The 20,045-nt window shown below is 42.1% G+C and overlaps 1 protein-coding gene across 1 annotated transcript in view; it reads right to left on the minus strand.

Moving 5' to 3' along the window:
• LOC139371016 (retinoic acid receptor gamma-A-like) overlaps positions 1 to 19,760 on the minus strand; it is a 75,575-nt gene extending 55,815 nt beyond the window's left edge. The window contains exons 1-2 of the mRNA XM_071111033.1: positions 19,509 to 19,760; positions 3,335 to 3,685 (exon numbers count right to left, since the gene is read on the minus strand). Coding sequence (XP_070967134.1) covers positions 3,335 to 3,503 — 169 coding nt within the window. The 5' untranslated portion in view covers positions 3,504 to 3,685; positions 19,509 to 19,760. The remainder of the gene's footprint in view (positions 1 to 3,334; positions 3,686 to 19,508) is intronic.
• Positions 19,761 to 20,045: the final 285 nt, after the last annotated feature.

Genomic DNA, 20,045 nt, shown 5'->3' on the forward strand with positions numbered 1-20,045 from the left:
TTGTTTCAATTTCCTCAATGTCTAGTATTCTGAGTTTCCACCCTGGGCCAATATCCTCTCTCTTGACATAGGGGTAGTGTGCTCTTATAGCACTGTCCCATGGGAGGGTCTGTGTGGAAATTTAAGTCGCTTACATTATCCTCTTTGTAGCAGTCAGCAAATAGTGTCTCTGGATTGTCCTTGAGGAGCTTCTTTGTTGTTGTACTTATTCCAAGCAGGGATATTTTTAATATCCATGGGGTACTGTATTGCAATGACCTCAGGATAGGGATACGCCATTGGGGCTTCAAAGACCTCTGCATTTGGGTAGGGTGTGGGGGAGGGGGGGGGGGGGGGGGGGGGGGGGACACGACTCTCCTGCCATTGTTGGGCTCAAGAGTTTTCACACATCTGACTTCACACTTCAGTGCTAATTGAAGGTGCTGCCAGGTCTGTTCTGTCCTAGCAGCTTGGTAGCTTAGTATACTTATTTACTTAGCGTTATATAACACAATTATTATTGTCTTTTACTTTTTGGCTTCAGAAGTAGCTTCAGACTGAATATGAATCACTCAGTTTTGTGTTGGATGGTATTTCCAGGTTCTGCTGTGTTTCTTCTGCAGGTTTTGGTTTGTTCAAATTTTTTCTTGATAGTCCTTGGTAGTAACAGTCCATTCATGTAATTTTGTCCAAAATCAAGGTTTTAGGTATGGAATTTTGATTCGGATTGAAGGTTTTAATGTTGAGGTTAGTTTCCTGTATAAGTTCTTGTGAAAAAGTTCAAGTTTACCTACATTTATCCAACTATCTCTTATCTCTCTACTCTCAATTCAATTCAATTTAAGAGCTTTTAATGGCATGGGAAACATATGTTAACATTGCCAAAGCAAGTGAACTAGATAATAAACAAAAGTGAAATAAACAATACATATTAACAGTAAACATTACACTAACAGTAAACATTACATTAACAGTAAACATTATCCAAAGAATAAAGACATTACAAATGTCATATTATGTGCAAATAGTTAAAGTACAAAAAGGAAAATAAATAAACATAAATATGGATTGTATTTACAATGATGTTTGTTCTTCTCTTGGTTGCCCTTTTTCTTGTGGCAACAGGTCACAAATCGTGCTGCACATACAGTGGGGCAAAAAAGTATTAAGTCAGCCACCAATTGTGCAAGTTCTCCAACTTAAAAAGATGAGAGAGGCCTGTAATTTTCATCATAGGTACACTTCAACTATGACAGACAAAATTAGAAAGAAAATCCAGAAAATCATATTGTAGGATTTTTTATGAATTTATTTGAAAATTATGGTGGAAAATAAGTATTTGGTCACCTACAAACAAGCAAGATTTCTGGCTCTCACAGACCTGTAACTTCTTCTTTAAGAGGCTCCTCTGTCCTCCACTCGTTACCTGTATTAATGGCACCTGTTTGAACTTGTTATCAGTATAAAAGACACCTGTCCACAACCTCAAACAGTCACACTCCAAACTCCACTATGGCCAAGACCAAAGAGCTGTCAAAGGACACCAGAAACAAAATTGTAGACCTGCACCAGGCTGGGAAGACTGAATCTGCAATAGGTAAGCAGCTTGGTTTGAAGAAATCAACTGTGGGAGCAATTATTAGGAAATGGAAGACATACAAGACCACTGATAATCTCCCTCGATCTGGGGCTCCACACAAGATCTCACCCCGTGGGGTCAAAATGATCACAAGAACGGTGAGCAAAAATCCCAGAACCACACAGGGGGACCTAGTGAATGACCTGCAGAGAGCTGGGACCAAAGTAAAAAAGCCTACCATCAGTAACACACTACTCCGCCAGGGACTCAAATCCTGCAGTGCCAGACGTGTCCCCCTGCTTAAGCCAGTACATGTCCAGGCCCGTCTGAAGTTTGCTAGAGAGCATTTGGATGATCCAGAAGAAGATTGGGAGAATTTAATATGGTCAGATGAAACCAAAATATAACTTTTTGGTAAAACTCAAATCGTCGTGTTTGGAGGACAAAGTATGCTGAGTTTTATCCAAAGAACACCATACCTACTGTAAAGCATGGGGGTGGAAACATCATGCTTTGGGGCTGTTTTTCTGCAAAGGGACCAGGACGACTGATCCGTGTAAAGGAAAGAATGAATGGGGCCATGCATCATGAGATTTTGAGTGAAAACCTCCTTCCATCAGCAAGGGCATTGAAGATGAAACGTGGCTGGGTCTTTCAGCATGACAATGATCCCAAACACACCGCCCGGGCAACGAAGGAGTGGCTTCGTAAGAAGCATTTCAAGGTCCTGGAGTGGCCTAGCCAGTCTCCAGATCTCAACCCCATAGAAAATCTTTGGAGGGAGTTGAAAGTCCGTGTTGCCCAGCAACAGCCCCAAAACATCACTGCTCAAGAGGAGATCTGCATGGAGGAATGGGCCAAAATACCAGCAACAGTGTGTGAAAACCTTGTGAAGACTTACAGAAAACGTTTGAACTCTGTCATTGCCAACAAAGGGTATATAACAAAGTATTGAGATAAACTTTTGTTATTGACCAAATACTTATTTTCCACCATAATTTGCAAATAAATTCATTAAAAATCCTACAATGTGATTTTCTGGATGTTTTTTTCTAATTTTGTCTGTCATAGTTGAAGTGTACCTATGATGAAAATTACAGGCCTCTCTCATCTTTTTAAGTGGGAGAACTTGCACAATTGGTGGCTGACTAAATACTTTTTTGCCCCACTGTAGATATGGGAGTACTCTCTTTCTTTCTCTCTCTTTCTCTCTCTCTCTCTCTGGACAACAGCACCCCCTTTGAACTTGTGTGGAAACTCTGACAGCCCCACTGGCTCACCCATTCAAAAACAAGAAACTGTTTCAAACCTCTCCCCCTCTCTCTCTCTAATCCCTCTCTTTTCATGTTGTTTTTTATATGTTATAATTTGATTCACCTCTGTAAAGCCAGCTCATAAAGGGACACTTGTTCTTCCTGCTGCCTTCAGACTAGAGAGAGGCCAGGCTGGCTCCGGCCCTGTACCCTGCCAACCCACTGCCTGTAGCCCCCCCACCCCCCTCCCCTGCGGGCCGGCCTACCGGCCTGCCTGCTTTACCACATGGAAAAACCCTGCTTTCCTGGAAGGGCTGTTTTTTGCTCTCTCTCTCTCAATCTCTCTTGTTTTCTTTCTCTCTCTCGCTCTCTCTCTCTCTCTCTTGCTCTCTCTCTCCATCCCAATCCATCCCAAGAGTTGTGACTGAGTAAGATATAGCAAAAGGGTGCCTTTTGGAGTATGTTATTGTGTGTGTGTATACATTATGTATTGAATATGGAGAATATGATTAACAGTACTTACACAATGCTGCCATCTCTTTCGGTAGGTCTGCCCCAAATCGTCCAAACAGGCTGCTATTGGCCAGCAGGTCGAAGGGGGAGTGACTCCTCATGGAGTTGAAGGCAAAGGGGTAGACAGCAGGTGAAAAGCCAGTCATGTGACCCACCTGCCGTTCCCTATTAGTTGCCATGGCGTTGAGAGAATAATTCCGGTCCAGGATAGCTCCGGTCCACTGTCCCGCTCAGGCAGTGGTCTTATTGGGGTTGGTCCTGCGGGCCTGGAGAGTACAGGGCTGAGGAAGGATGATGAGCTGAGGTGGGACCCACAGACGAGACACCAAGCATGGGCAACACTGCCTCAGATCTACGCTCTCTAGAGGGAAAGAAGAGAGAATAGGAGGTTAGTTACAATGCCTGTCAGTTTAAAGTAGGTTACACAGCCTCAATCCAAATGCATCAATATATGATCCAATGAGAAGTCTGTTACAAACATAAGAGGGATGGCATCATTCATGGAGAAACTGTAGCAGACTCAAAAGATGGTAAGAAGAAAAGTGAATGATGAGGAATAAAGGGAATATGGGATATGATGAAGACAGCAGTGGGCAGAGAATGAGAGACAGCGACAGTTCTAGGGAAAATAAGTACAAAGTAGGACTGAGAGGATGAGACAGAGCAGAGAAAGGCTTCCAAACAGTGCAATGCCATCTGATTTAAATCAGCCCAACTCCACTATAAAGAGTCTCTGTGTTTTCTCTGCCAGCCTGAAACTGTGGCTGCTCTGCCCAGGGTACTGTGCCCAACACACTTAATCCATTACAACATGGGTTAAGTGTGCCCCCCCATCTTCTGGGTCAGATACACAGAAAGCAGCAGAAGATGTACCTTGTCAGATCAAATTATTTCCTCTATCTATCATTGTAACTCTCCCTTTCTCCCTCCCTCCGTATCTCCACCTGGTGTATCGTCCCACCCCCCACAGAGTGATGTGATGAGTGGATGGGGTCACATTCTCGCCGGTAGATCTGTGGTTAACACACAGGAGCCAAAGAATGCAGTGTTGTTTTGGGCATGCTGCAGCTTATGAATCATAGTGTGAGAGAGAGAGAGAGAGAGAGAGAGAGAGAGAGAGAGAGAGAGGAGAGAGAGAGAGAGAGAGAGAGAGAGAGAGAGAGAGAGAGAGAGAGAGAGAGAGACAGAGACAGAGAGAGAGAGAGAGAGTTAGAGAGAGAGAGAGAGGAGGAGAGAGAGAGGAGGAGGAGGGGGGAGAGGGAGAGGGATGGAGAGAGAGGGAGAGAGGGAGAGAGAGAGAGAGAGAGAGAGAGAGAGAGAGAGAGGAGGGGAGAGGGAGAGGGAGAGAGAGAGGAGGGGAGAGGGGGAGTGAGAAGGTGGGTGGGAAGGAGAGAGATAGAAAGAGAGAGAAAGAGGGGGAGAGGGAGAATGAGAGAGGAGAGAGGAGCAGAGGGAGGGAAGGGTGAGGAACTCACAGTACCGTCTCAAAACAGGGAAGAACATGTCCATGGATTAACATGTACAGTGGAAAAAACACACTCACACACACACTCACTCTGCAGTGACCTGTTCCACGCACTGGGGGGCACTGCAGGGGCAGTAGGGTGGCATACTGAGCAAGAGCGCAAACATGCACACATACACAAATGTACACAAAGAGGCCATAACACACACAACCCCTGAAAACGGACCCATCAGCGCAAACACATACTTGTATTATTTTCTTCCTCCTTCCCCCTGTCCGTCTGCCTGTCTGTCTGTCTGTCTGTCTGTCTGTCTGTCTGTCTGTCTGTCTGTCTGTCTCTCTCCCATGTTCACAGAGCTAGCTAATTACAGCCTACTGCAGCGGGGCACCGCTAATTTAGAGTTCCATTCCAGTAAACTGTTCCACATGTGGGGCCAGGCCGGCTGGCCAGCCACGTTACAGAAAGGACACACACACCACTCACGCATGTGTGCTTCCCTATACCATATACCATATACAATACATAGGACCCTGCGTTTTTCCTGTTCAGGTCACACTGTACCCCCCTACACTATACACATAGGATTAACCCTTCTACCCAAGACATTCGATCCACTAAATCAACCCAGTGGATACTCTACGCCCCCTATCAATACCCTGACCCATCTATCCTCACAACTGTCATAGATACCCTCTCTCTTTCTCCTCTCCATCTCCTCTTCCTGTTTCTATCCCCTCCCCTGCTCTAACCACCTCATCCTCCATCCCTAAACCTCCCTCTCAACCGTTTCCAATCAGTCCACGAAATACATCCCTCTGCCAGGATTTGAATCTGCTTCTCATTGTTCTATTTGTTCCATCAGGTCTGCTGTTAGGCCGAGCTCTGACCCGGAGGTTTACGGGATGTTATGGTTGTGTTGTTTTGTTTGCTTTTTGTCTTGTTGTGTTCTGTTCTGAATAACCATGCCTTGTAGCTCATTACTCATTATTCCTCAACCACACACATGTATGCATGTACACGCAAACAAAAGCATGAACTATCTCACAATTGTTTTCAAAGCCATAAATTCTCTTATTGACATATTTTCTTTAAAAGTTTGGATCTTCAGGGGTTTCAGCACTTCTCTGTGAGGGCCAATTTCTCCTCCAAATATTTTCACTGAGAGAGAAAAAAGGCTTTTGTGCGCCAGAGACAAAGAATCTCTTATAGTAAGAAGTATGGGCAACAAAATAAATAATTGAGTAGGTGGGATTGTATGAGTGATATAGACGGGTGTCCAATATACAAATGAAAGTAAGTGGTGCAAAGACATCCCTTCAGACACACATACTCACTCCCGCACAGATACACAATCATTGACTTTATTAAGCACCCTTATGGGGAAGTGTTTGGTGGGAACCAGGGTCAGTCGGAAGCTCCATTGCTATCTCAAATTGACCCTGAAGAGGTGAAGTATGGAGGAGAGATGAAGTTATTACGGGTTCTGTTGGGAGGAACCACACCGCAGACATCCCTGGTGTTGCTTCACTTGCAATGGGCTCCCTTACTGATCACAACACAAGACCCAAGTCTCTCTGGTACTATGAAGGAAAGAGAAAAAGAAGGAAAGAAAGAAAGAAAAGCAGGGAAGGAAAAAAGAAAGTGGTGAAAGCGAAAGACGATAGAAAACAGAGGGAAAGAGAGAGAGAGAGAGTAAGAGAGAGAAGAAAGAAAGAGTTTGTTTCAGGCATCTGGAAGGCACTGAGCCTTTTCTCCATTCGTAAGAGGTGAGTCGCGTTTCATGAATTACTCCCACATTGGGAGCTGGATTGAGAAGAGAAAGAGGGGACTTTGGTGAAGAAAGAGGGAGGGAGCGAACTGGCTGATGAAAAATGTACATAAAAATAAAGAAACGGTTTATTTCCCCCAATAAACACACAAAATAATGAGCCTCCAACCCAGAGAACTGTTGCATTTTCTCTAATGAGTCACACCAGCCAGGGGAGCCTCTCTCTCTCTCTCCCTCCAGGGGTAACACACCTTGGGCAGGGCAACAAAAGCGGTGCTGTGCGTTTCTGGGCTTCCAGGCCTCAATGCTGCCTTTATGAGGCCGGGCTGGGTCGGTTCAGACTGGGCCGTCTGGCCCTGCTGAGACACACACACACGTACAAACACGGTGTGTGTGGAGGGGGCAAAGGGGTGTTGTCTCAGTGATCTCATCGCCCACCATCACCCTCAAGTCCATTACCCCAAGTCCCGACCTGACTCAACCTGCCACTCTTCACGCACACACACACACACACACACACACACACACACACACACACACACACACACACACACACACACACACACACACACACACACACACACACACACACACACACACACACACACACACACACACACACGCCCGAGGGGTGCACAGGTAACTGACGCCCACCTTTCCGAATGCAGAGGAATTAAAAGCAGCTTTGGTGTGTGTGTGTCAGAGGTTTTCCATTCCAAAAAGACCTTTAACTGAAGGGCAGACCTCAACACACACCAAACAAAAAAACATTTCTTGCCTCTCTTCACACTGGTTCTCGTGAAAATGTTTATTTTACAGAAGTATTTGACATTGGTCGAACAGCTAGACATATAAAATGTATACATATATTTATACTGTATAGCATAGGCTTGATTTTGGGCTCCCGAATGGCGCAGCGGTCTAAGACACAGCAGTCTAAGGCACTTAATCTCAGTGCTAGAGGCATCACTACAGACACCCTGGTTCAAATCCAGGCTGTATCACAACCAGCCGTGATTGGAAGTCCCATAGGGCGGTGCACAATTGGCCCAGCGTCATCCGGTGTAGGCCGTCATTGTAAATAAGAATTTGTTCTTATCTGACTTGTGTAGTTAAATAAAGTTTACAAATAGCCTACACCAGCCACTGCATATATAACTATGACCTTTGGATATTTTTCTAATCCTACTTCTTATTTCCTTTACAAATAAAACAAACAATAAAAGCCTGTCTGAAGTTAATCACAAGTAAAATCTGTCCTCCAGTGTTACCAACTGCACCTGCCTCTTGTTATTCAGGGACCATGTACAGTGTAAAATGTGTTTTTTCCAACTGAGTTAAACCCACACAACGGCTTGTTTGTGAGGCGAAGCGTACACTTCTCTGGGTGATTTTAAGTATCCAGCTTTCATGTGGCGAATGCAACCCACTGAGTAATATGGAGGCGTGGTTTAATATGCCTCTAACTACTGACTTAAACACACACACACACACACACACGCACACACACACCAGGTCATTACTGAGGTGGGCATGCAGAGAGAGCTTTAATCAAACTCATAAAAACTGCACACTGTGACCCCAAGTCATTCTTTAATGACTTATTAAATCACCTCTCTGCCTGCCAGACATGTTTCACCGACTGGCTTAAGGTTTTAATCTCCATGTGTACAGTTGGATATTTTTACTGAAACAATACAAGTTCATTCACTTAATTCAGAGACAGACCATCACTGTGTGTAAGTGCTGTAGATTTGAGGAGCATTCACAGCTATCTAAAGCAGTTTGTGTAAAACCTCATGCAGCAAAACTATTCAGCATTAAATCCATAAATGTTCTATAGAACAAGACGTTACGATCTAATATATTTTCCCAACATGGAATTAGAGCTGGCATTAGAACTGGTTAGAATTTGTTACCAGTTGTCAAAACTGCCAGGTTATGCAGCTACTACATACAGTTGACGCAGTAAGACTGAGGGATGGAGAATTTAAAATCGCAGCAGGAGAGAAACTGAAAAAGTCCCAAACTCCAATCCTCTCAAATCGACCCAAGCAGGATAAATGAGAAGTGTGTAAAATCATGCCGTCTTTAGTTAAAAACATGGGCTTATTTGTTAAGTGGAGTTAAAGTATGTAGTCAAAATACAAAAAAAAAGTATATAACCTTGTATTTGTATGTGGGTGTGTGTGTTTTTCCCTCTTTCTGCAGAAGTGTTGTCTGCTGTGTCTGAATTAGCACAGGGTCAAACGGTCCGCATGGCAAGTTTCACATGGCACACACACACACACACACACACACACACACACACACACACACACACACACACACACACACACACACACACACACACACACACACACACACACACACACACACACACACACACACACACACACACACACACACACACACACACGGCCAATCGCACAGACAGACATGCTGATAAACTCACACACACACACACGCCTGCACACACCCGCATGCACACAGACACACAAAATATATTTGCCCACAAACAATACACAATTCAATTAAATGTTCTCTCTTTCCCAGACAAAATAAAAGGCCATAGTATATGAGCTATGTTGACATATAGCTGGCTCTCTAAAACACATGCTACCATCGGTCTCGTAAAAACCAAAATATTTTTACGATTGTGGTCCAGGCTTGCGAACAATAACTATAATTTATGAAAGCTATTATATTGTTGGCTTTGCTATTTTTTGTTGTTGTAACTATGCATATACATTTCCTTTATTAGCCAGATATTTAGATACTATTTATGACCAAGATGGTAAGTTAAAAAACGACAATGCCCTTTTTACGACTGTTAACTTCTTTGACGCTAACTAGACTCTTGTGCTAACACAAACACTGCCGTGGGAACGAAATGTTTAACTTCATGTGAACATTTTACTTCCAATTGTGGAAACTTTCACCTCATAATCATTCGTTATGGTTGCTTTGTTTCTATGTAACCATTGAGTCTACATTCTCATTCACAGCTCCTGTCTCCTCTAGCCACAGCCATCTCATTGCCATCGCCCTGTCAGGCGGACAGATGGTACAGAAACATGGGATTTGTTTAGGCAGCAGTAACTGCTTCTCACACGCCTCATAATACCGCCTATGGAAATTGGAATATGTTTTATCCAACCAAGCCTATAATGTGTTTCTATACTGTCCTCTATACCTTCCACTGCAAACAATCATTTGAGCTGTGCTTTAGCCACATAATGTCAAAATAACATAAAAGTGGCTTTCAGTCTTTGTAATAACATCACTGTTACTGTTACAATCACTGTCGTAACCTTTACAATAACTTACTAACCATAAATAATGGTAATTACAGATACGCCAGTGACTATAATACTGTTACTCTCTTAATGGCAGGCCTAATCATAATAGTGGCTGCAATAACAGCACTAATGACGGTAATGATGATAATAATGTTTAAATCAAACGCACAATGGTGCCGTTATGGAGAGCCCAACCCCTCCGGCTGACTCTGGGGTTGCCAGGTCGCGACTGAGGTCACCCCATGTCGCTCCAGGCTACAGATAGGGTTCAGGGGTCACTCTTAATCGAGGCATTTAGTAGGCACCTTTTAGCTCTGTGCTCACGTGTCTGTGTCAGTCTGCCCTAGTGGCTAATACCCTCTCTCTATCTCTTCTCTTTTGCTCTCTCTCTCTCTCTCTCTCTCTCTCTCTCTCTCTCTCTCTCTCTCTCTCTTCTCTCTCTCTCTCTCTCTCTCGGGGGTCGAGGGTTGCGTTCCGCCACAGAGGAAGGACTAGAGGTGACCTGCTGTGTTTAAAGGACTAGTGGATGTTGATCTGAAGGCATGCCTGAGGCTGTGATTAAAGTAACACACAGACAGAGGACAGCTTCACTGGTACACCAGGTGGCCAGATGATACAACCTGACCCAATGACAATGACCACTATTCAACACTATTAAACACAGTGTTAAAGTACCAAACACGGTACCTTATGAGACAAAGATGTTGAACTAAATAGCAGTGCACCAATAAAAGTGAAGCATAAAGCTTTTTTTTTTAAACATGAAGAAGAACAGTCCTACTTGGAGGAAAATGTTCATTTGGAAAGAGTTAAATGTGATGAGTAGCCACACACAAGAGAGTTGTTCTTAAACAATGCAGAACAGACGAGCAGTTCAATAGCCTGTATCAGAAGTGAACAAGCACTCCAACTCAACACTTAAAGCAGAACCACACTCCTGCATGGTTTCCATTAAGAGTCCTTTATGTAACACCAAAGAAAATACGTCATCGTTACCGAACAAAAATATGTTTGTTTCGTCCAGGCTGGAAAACAAGAAAATACAATTCTGGAAATATATCATTTAATGAAATTGCCATTGATATTCATAGAGAAAAACTGAAAGGTCGACAAAAGAGCAACATCTCTCTCTCGCTGTACTCTGTACACCATTGTGACTATACTGGCACACAAGAGGAAACGAGAAGAACAGGCATTTACATTTTGAGCAAGTAAAGCTCAACTATTGCTGATACCTATTGTCCCCTCAAATGAAAATAAAATCAATGGCTTTGGTGCAATTTACACAAGTACGTGGTATGTTTTCACAACTCTAAGCACAAAAAATGGCTCATGTTTCAAAACTCTAAGCACATTTTCAATTGACTAAGTACAACACACAAAATCATACCAGCACTCTTTCAACAAATTTATTCAGTGTTTCATCTACAAATACATGTTTCACATTGCAACACATGTTCATAAAATGTGTATCATTGCCTTTCCCGTTGCCTTTCCCAGACGTTATTACTACTATTACTTAATTTGACGGCTCTTAATTGATGATCACTTAAACGTTTGGTAAACCTATAGATTTTGAGAACTACATGAAGTTCATCAATGTCACGTCCTGACCTTAGCTCCTTTTTTATGTCTCTATTTTAGTTTGTTCAGGGCCTGAGTTGGGGTGGGCATTCTATGTTTTGTTTCTGTGTGTTATATTTCTAGGTGTTTGGCCTGGTATGGTTCCCAATCAGAGGCAGCTGTCAATCGTTGTCTCTGATTGAGAACCATACTTAGGCAGCCTGTTTTCCCACTATGGGTTGTGGGTAGTTGTTTTCCGTTTCAGTGTTTGCACCATACGGAACTGTTTCGGTTTTCATTTATTCTCTTGTTCTTTTGTATTTAGTGTTCAGTTAATTAAAGGCAATATGAACACATTCCACGCTGCACTTTGGTCTACTCCTTCTTCCTCAGACGAACATCGTTACAATCAATTTGATCACTCTTTTGCTGCTGAGAATTTTCCTGCACAGCAGGAAAATCAAACTTGTAGAATATTTGAGTTTTAAAAAGCCTTCTAAAGTTTGTAATTTCCACTTAGACATTTCAGATTTGATTTGCCCGAACAACAACACCTATGAAAATGTCCATTAATCATAATCCACATAATACTTCACATGTGTTGTTGCTGAAGGATTATTTTCTTGCTGTTGCAAACTGGATCAGATTAAAGTCCTACATCTGTAGAAACATAAAAAGTATTATATATACTCAAATGTACCTCTATGATGATGACTATTATGATTTAACTTAACGTTTTCTGCCTGAATTGTAAATATATTTTTTTTTGTCACTGGCCTACGCACAATATCCCATAATGTCAAAGTATAATTATGTTTTTCAAAATATTTACAAAATAATATAAAATTAAAAGCTGAAATGTCTTGAGTCAATAAGTATTCAACCCCTTTGTTATGGCAAGCCTTAACATGTTCAGGAGTACAAATGTGCTTAACAAGTCACATAATAAGTTGGATAGACTCACTCTGTGTGCAATAACAGTGTTTAACATGACTGTTGAATGACTGCCTCATCTCTGTACCCCACACATATACAATGATCTGTAAGGTCCCTTAGTCGAGCAATGAATTTCAAAAACCGATTCAACCAAAACAAAAGACCAGGGAGGTTTTCCAGAGACTCATAAAGAAGGGTACCTATTGGTAGATGGGTAAAAATAAACAGACATTGAACATTCCTTTGAGCATGGTGACGTTATTAATTCACTTTGGATGGTGTATCAATACACCAGGTCACTACTAAGATACAGGCGTCCTTCCTAACTCAGTTGCCGGAGAGGAAGAAATCGCTCAGGGATGGAGCTAAGCACAGGCAAAATCATAGAGGAATACCTGGATCAGTCTGCTTTCCACCAGACACTGGGAGGGGAAATCACCTTTCAGCAGGACCAAAGGCCAAATCTACACTGGAGTTGCTTACCATAGAAGACAGTGAATGTTCCTGAATGGCCAAGTTACAGTTTTGACTTAAATCCAATACTTGAAAATGTATGGCAAGACCTGAAAATGGTTGTCTAGCAATGATCAACAACCAATTTGACAGAGCTTGAAGAATTCTGAAAATAATAATGAAAATATTGCTGCACAATCCAGGTGTGGACAGCTCTTAGAGACTTACCCAGACAGACTCACAGGTGTGATCACTGCCAAAGGTGATTCTACAAAGTATTGACTCAGGGGTGTGAACACTTATGTAAATTAGATATTTTTTTATTCCCATTTCAATACATTTGCAAAGATCTCTTGAAGCATGTGCTTTACTGTTTTGCATTGGCCAATAGAGTACTGTAATACTGTGATTGATGCCATTTACATAGCAGACACTTTTAACCAAAGTGACAACATAATATTTACTGCCATTTTATTCCTTTCATTACATTGTGAAATCTGTCTTCAATCACCACACCTTTGATCACACATGGGATCAAAATTCTGGAAATGTAATATTCAGTCAATATTAGTGCACAATGGGAAAACAGTTTAATGTCATTTACAGTACTGTGTACTACGTTCAAAGGGCAATTTTGAAACATGTATCTTACCTTCCTTGCTAATGGATTAACTGGTTGTTAAAATAACTAAATTGAGAAGATATGATTATGTGTTTTGGTGATTAAACCAATGTACTCGTTATATTTCACAGTAAATGTATATTTTGATGAGTGGTTATGCGGTGAAAGATGTCTAAAAACAAAATGAATGCACAATGATAGGTGTATAACACTGTGCTACGTTTAAGTGATAATACCACAGAAGCCGACTTCGTCTCGGGCCTAACAACACCTGTGCCAATATATCCTCCAAACACCGGCTTCAGGGGCATTATCACTTTTATACAACAGGTTACCAACATATTCAAACAATGATTGACATATTTTATTTAAAAACATAATTTGTATGAATAAATTCATACTATTTCATCCTTCCACAAGACATAGTCTCGACACAGATCTAGGGTTGCTACCCAAGCCGGTTGGTTGTTCGTTCTATCGGTTCGGTTTCCTGAGACGCGACCCAGTCGTTCAGTCTTTTCGTTCTGTATCTATGGACACAGACGTTCATTCTAAATGTTCCATTGCCTTACTGGCTGGCAACATTCGTATCCCTTGTTTGCTCACTAGCTAACTACGGCTAACTACGGCTAACTACGGCTAACTTACAGTCACGTCAAACAGTGCAGCCAGAATAACAACAGTAGCTGCTTTTGCATTTGTTTAAGCTGTTTTCTAGTGACATTTATTTGGATACATCCATAACAATGAGCTAATGAGGTCTGATTTCACCTGGCATAGAACATGTGCTCTCTCATCAGGACACTGTTGTTCAGCCAACAACACAGTTAACACAATCACTTCCAACTGAAGCTGGAAAGACTGAAAACTATATCCATAAAAATGATACCAGCTAATTCAAGATTTCAACTGGCTGAGAAACACTGCCTGTCTGTCTCATCCCGACTCCTTTTTATAGTGGAGATCAAGTTTATAACTTGCCTAAGTGGCCTGATGAGACAGTGGATTGCACAGTCAGATTAACAGAGTAGATAGGCATTTTAAAATGATAGATTTAGCCGGTGTTAACTTGTGGAATAGACACTGGCTGGAATGTGCTTTTAACCAATCAGCATTCAGGATTAGATCCACCCGTTGTATCATTTTTTTTTTTACAATATCCAACTGATTTACAATTCCCCTATTTCTGATGATGACATACTGTATTTCTCAACATTCTCACAATCTGCTGTTGGACACTAATTATTAAAAAAATGTTCTTGTCAGATACAGTACGGAAAATGATATTTGCCATCTACTATTTGTTCTGTTCAGCACCTCAAAAGAGGAGAGTTTGAAAGTGGGTTGGTATGGACAGACAGGCAGGTGGGGGGGCGAGAGATAAATATAGAGAGAGAGAGGTAATGAGAAATGCTTCGTGTTGACAGACGAGTGGAGACCATGAAACAGAGAGAGAGAAAGAAGAAAGAGAGGAGACAGACAACATTCTCCTACTGAGGGCCCTGCCTTGCAAAGCGAAGGGAACAAAGACAGAGATGGCAAGGCAGTTAAAGGAGTTAGGCGGTAATAACCTACGCACAAACACTGCAGGTGCGTCATGAATCTCTCTTTGTGTGCGTGTGAAAGATGTGTGAGAGAATATTACTTAGACACACGTGTATACATTTTTATACATATGTGTTTGCTGGGAATGTATCTAAAGTGTATGGGCAGACAGGACAAGAAACATCAGTCTGGCAGGTAAGGTGAGTTTGATCATAAAACAAACACACAAAAAGCACACTTAGTCATAAACGAATGCTATCAAAACAAGTTTAACAATAGCATACATTATTTGAAATAAATTGTGCTCCACGACTTATTACATTTCCAGACTTCAGAGGTCCATACACATATGTACAGTATACATTATGTACTGTATATTCTAATCAAACTAACCCCCATACAGTATGTGAATCAGGGAATGGGGCTAACTAAATGGCCATTATAGAGATGGCAGTCATTGGCATAGTTAGTCAGTTTAGCCCACCCTGATCGTTAAGGTTAGGGTTTAGAGAGTGTAAACTGATCCTAGACCTGTGCCTTCCTGTTGGTTGCTAGTGGGTGACCTGAGGGTTTGATGGGATTGAGAGTATTGTTGCTCAGGGCGATTAGTTGACACTCTTTCCAGATATCTTTGGTCTGAGAAAATTACAGGGTGATGAAAACCACTCTAAGTGTTTGGATCTCTGACTTCAAATTTATAGAGATGTATGACCTTAATTTAATCACCCTGTTGCAGGATAATTTTCCTGGATTCTTTTCCTGCTGGAGCAAACTGGCTCAAATTAAGATCCTACATCTACACCCCCAGACACGCACACACAATACACACGCAAAAACACACATAACAGCTAACAGCTAACTACACATTTAAACTGAACGGTGCAATTCACAGTGACTATACACAAGATTGCCAGTTCATAGACACATTCTCATAAATACCAGGATCACTAGCACACAAAGACATGAGTACTCACTCAGACACATCACATATACAGTGAGGAATGGCTCTAGTAAATCTCCACTGACTTCACTCACACAGAGAGAGAGAGAGATCCAGTCTGACACAGAGTTGTGGTGATAGAGAATAAAAGAAAGGGACTCTCCGTGGAGTATATTTAGACACACTCCGACCATGCTGTCTGCCAAACACTTCACAGACAGGATCTTAACTTGAGCCAGTTTGCTACAGCAGAAGAATTATGCTGACCCAACAGGAAATATTAATTATTATGTGGATTATAATAAATTGTAATTTTTGTAGGGGTTACATTTATCGTTACGGAAAATCAAGTCTGAAATTTGAAAGTGTATTTTTTGTATTTTACCCCCATAAAAATACACTACAAGTTTGCATTCTCAGCAACAAAAGAGTGATCAAATTAAGATCCTACATCTGTACACACAATGCTTTTACTGGAACTGGCTGGTCTCGATCTGGTGGGACACACTAGTGTGTTGTGTTGATCTCTTAGGGAAACGTGTGTGTTGTGTTGATCTCTTAGGGAAACGTGTGTGTGTGTGTGTGTGTGTGTGTGTGTGTGTGTGTGTGTGTGTGTGTGTGTGTGTGTGTGTGTGTGTGTGTGTGTGTGTGTGTGTGTGTGTGTTCATTAGGCAGGTCGCTTAAGCTTGACTTCGAAATTTGACGTCTAGGTTGTTTTTGTTGTTGTTGCTTTAACCCTACCCCAGACCTTAACCCTTACCTTAACCATTCAGAATGAGTGTCTAAACTTAATGTTTTAACTCTATCCAAAACCTTAACCTTCTAAATTTGACGTTTAGAGCAACTTTGAAATGTGACATTTGGAGAAAAGTGTCTAATTCTGCAGTGAGACTGTGAGTGCTTGTTAGTGTTCATGTAGATGAGGGAGAGAGAGTGTGTTACTATAGTGAATGTGTGTTTTTATTAGTGTGTGTGGACACAAACCAGCATTTAATGTGGTGCTTAGCCACATTAAACCTTTGTGCCCTGTCTGTGCTCTATTTGTTGCATCTTCTTCCTCCTCCTCCTCCTCCTCGTCTCTCCATGCCAAGATAGTTACTAGATGTGCTGACTAACATTCCACCAGACATTAGGAAAATGAATCTGGAATAGATTTGTCGGGCATCCGCTACATTGGCAAAGGGCAGGATAAGCATTGCATAGAGCTGTACTCCATAGATCAGCACACTGAGGTCAGAACACTGAGCTGCTGAGTGTTACTGATCAGCATTATATCACAGCAAGACGGAACACAACAGTTAAACCACAGCTTTGTACACAAAGTAAGAGATAGTAAAAGTTTAATCTAGTAAAAGTTTACTCTAAACAAATTCGATTCAATAATATAACTCTATTTATAATAAAATTGATGGGGACATGTTGTTTTTGACAAGAATTGTGCCTATCCCCACTGTATGAGCCACTCACAAATGTGTGTAAAACACTTTAGTTTCACTTTTCCTGTAAAATAAACCCAAACTGAGGATCCTCAAACGGTTGCAGGTTGTTGCTGAGAGAGGATGGAAGTACATGTAACACCATGTACTGAAGGTTTACTACATGGGGTCAACGAGTTGGTTTTTTCTTTCACACACGCACACACACACTGCACACCACAAGGAAACAGAGATCAGACGCACACGGCTCTCAGTCATCTCCCGATATTCAAATCACGTCGTTTCAATGTTTCCACGTCGCTTGTATAATTGCACCTCCGTAACCTGTTTACATAACCTTATGTGTTATGTGACAGGACTACTGCACAGTGCATTCACACAAACACACACACATGCACATACACATACGGGCATATTCACACACACACGCACACACACACACACACACACACACACACACACACACACACACACACACACACACACACACACACACACACACACACACACACACACACACACACACACACACACACACACACACACACACACACACACACACACACACACACACACACACACACACACACAAGAGCAGACCAGACCAGCTCCAGCCATTTGCATGACTGATGAAGCATCTGCCGAGAGTGACAATTCACAATATGATTGAGCAGCCTGTGGGCAAATTAGAGTCTCTGTCTAATCCTAGCGTAGTCACTGCTTAATATGTCTGTGCTACTTTATGCTGGGTGTGACCATAACAAGGGGAGGAAATATACTGACATATAAGGACCCATACTATAAAGACATTGAGATGGAATTACACTGACATACACTGAGTATGCCAAACATTAAGAACACCTTCATAATATTGAGTTGCAGATCCCCCTTTTGCCCTCAGAACAGCCTCAACTTGTTGGGGCTTGGACTCCACAAGGTGTTGAAAGTCTTCCACAGGGATGCTAGCCCATGTTGACTCCAATGCTTCCCAAAGTTGTGTCAAGTTGGCTGGATGTTCTTTGGGTGGTGAACTATTCTTGATACACACGGGAAACTATTGAGCATGAAAAACCCAGCAGTGTTGCATTTCTTGACACAAACCTGTCCCCTACTACCATACCCCGTTCAAAAGCACTTCAATATTTTGTTCTTGCCCATTCATGCTCTGAATGGCACACATACACAGTCCATGTCTAGCTTGACTCACGGCTTAAAAATCCTTCTTTAACCTGTCTCCTCCCCTTCATCTACACTGATTGAAGTGTATTTAACAAGTGTCATCAATAGGGGATCATAGCTTACACCTGGATTCACCTGGTCAGTCTGCCATGGAAAGAGCAGGTGTTCTTAATGTTTTGTACACTCAGTACACATATATCATGACATGGGGAAGAAAGTGCATTATGAAGGTGTATTACACTGACATGCAGTGCACGTCCCTATAACATAACATTAGTGTGGCCGATGCCATGTGAGAATATTAAAATGGAATGAGGAATCACTTTGATCACTACTGAGACAACAGTTTGTGCATAGATTAAAGGTTCTTCACATATCGTGTCATGCAACGCAGTGCTCATGTCATGCCAGTTTGTCACATTAAGAATTTAAGCGTTTGATTAGGAAACTATAAAGTTGTCATACAATCAGCAAACACACACAAGAACACATTAAAAAAACATGTCACACACTCATGTATACAATACTACACATCTACTCACACTTGTAACAACGGTCAAGCACAAGACAGGCGATCTCTGTCTTTCTCACTAGTTTACCTCCTTCTCTCTCTTTAAATCTGTTCTCAATTAAAGCTGTCCTCAGGAAACTCAAACTCTCCCCTTGTAGAGTCCCATTCCTCCCCAAACACACACAAGCACTCTCTGTTTCAATCATCTCCCCATCCACACACACACACACACACACACACACACACACACACACACACACACACACACACACACATACACACACACACACACACACACACACACACACACACACCACACAAACACTCTTGTCTCAGTCCTGCTCTGACATGTTCTCTTTCTCTTTCTTTCTTTCTCTCTCACTCCAAAGAAAGACTCAGAAACAAAGAAAAAACAGGAAAAAGAGAGACGGTCTGTAAAGTTCAATCCGAAACCCAAACTCACCAGCTCTGCAGTGGGTCTGGAGTACAGATGGGCGAATGAAGGAAGAGAGTGGATTGAGATATGTGTAGTAGAGTTCAGTTCATCAGTCAGAAGTCCCTCTCGGAGCGAAGATAAAGCACAGCCTGTTGCATTCTGCCTTCCTCTCCCTTTTCTCTCTCTCTCTCTCTCTCTCTCTCTCTATCCCTCTCTCTCTCTCTTTCCCTTGATCGCTCACTCACTCCCTCTCTTCTTGCTCCCTCTCTCTCCCCTACTGAAATCATTATGCACTTTGATTTACAAACCCTCCCTGTCACGTGATCCAACACTTCAAATATACAGTGCATTTTTTTACAAGCCACAGAATGCCTGAAGGAATGGAAAATAGAGTCCAGAAAGCTTAGGTTTCAGCTTCTCAGCCCCCCTCCTCTCTCTTTCCTTCTCTCTCTCTCTCTTTCTTTGTCTCTCACTCTCTCCCTTCACTCTTCGTCCCAAACCTTTGGTCTGTCACCTTACTGTTCTTGGATGTTTCATTTCCTTGACTATTCCCATATCTCCCTT

This window comes from Oncorhynchus clarkii, chromosome 17, assembly GCF_045791955.1.
Source record: "Oncorhynchus clarkii lewisi isolate Uvic-CL-2024 chromosome 17, UVic_Ocla_1.0, whole genome shotgun sequence".
NCBI lineage: Eukaryota > Metazoa > Chordata > Actinopteri > Salmoniformes > Salmonidae > Oncorhynchus > Oncorhynchus clarkii.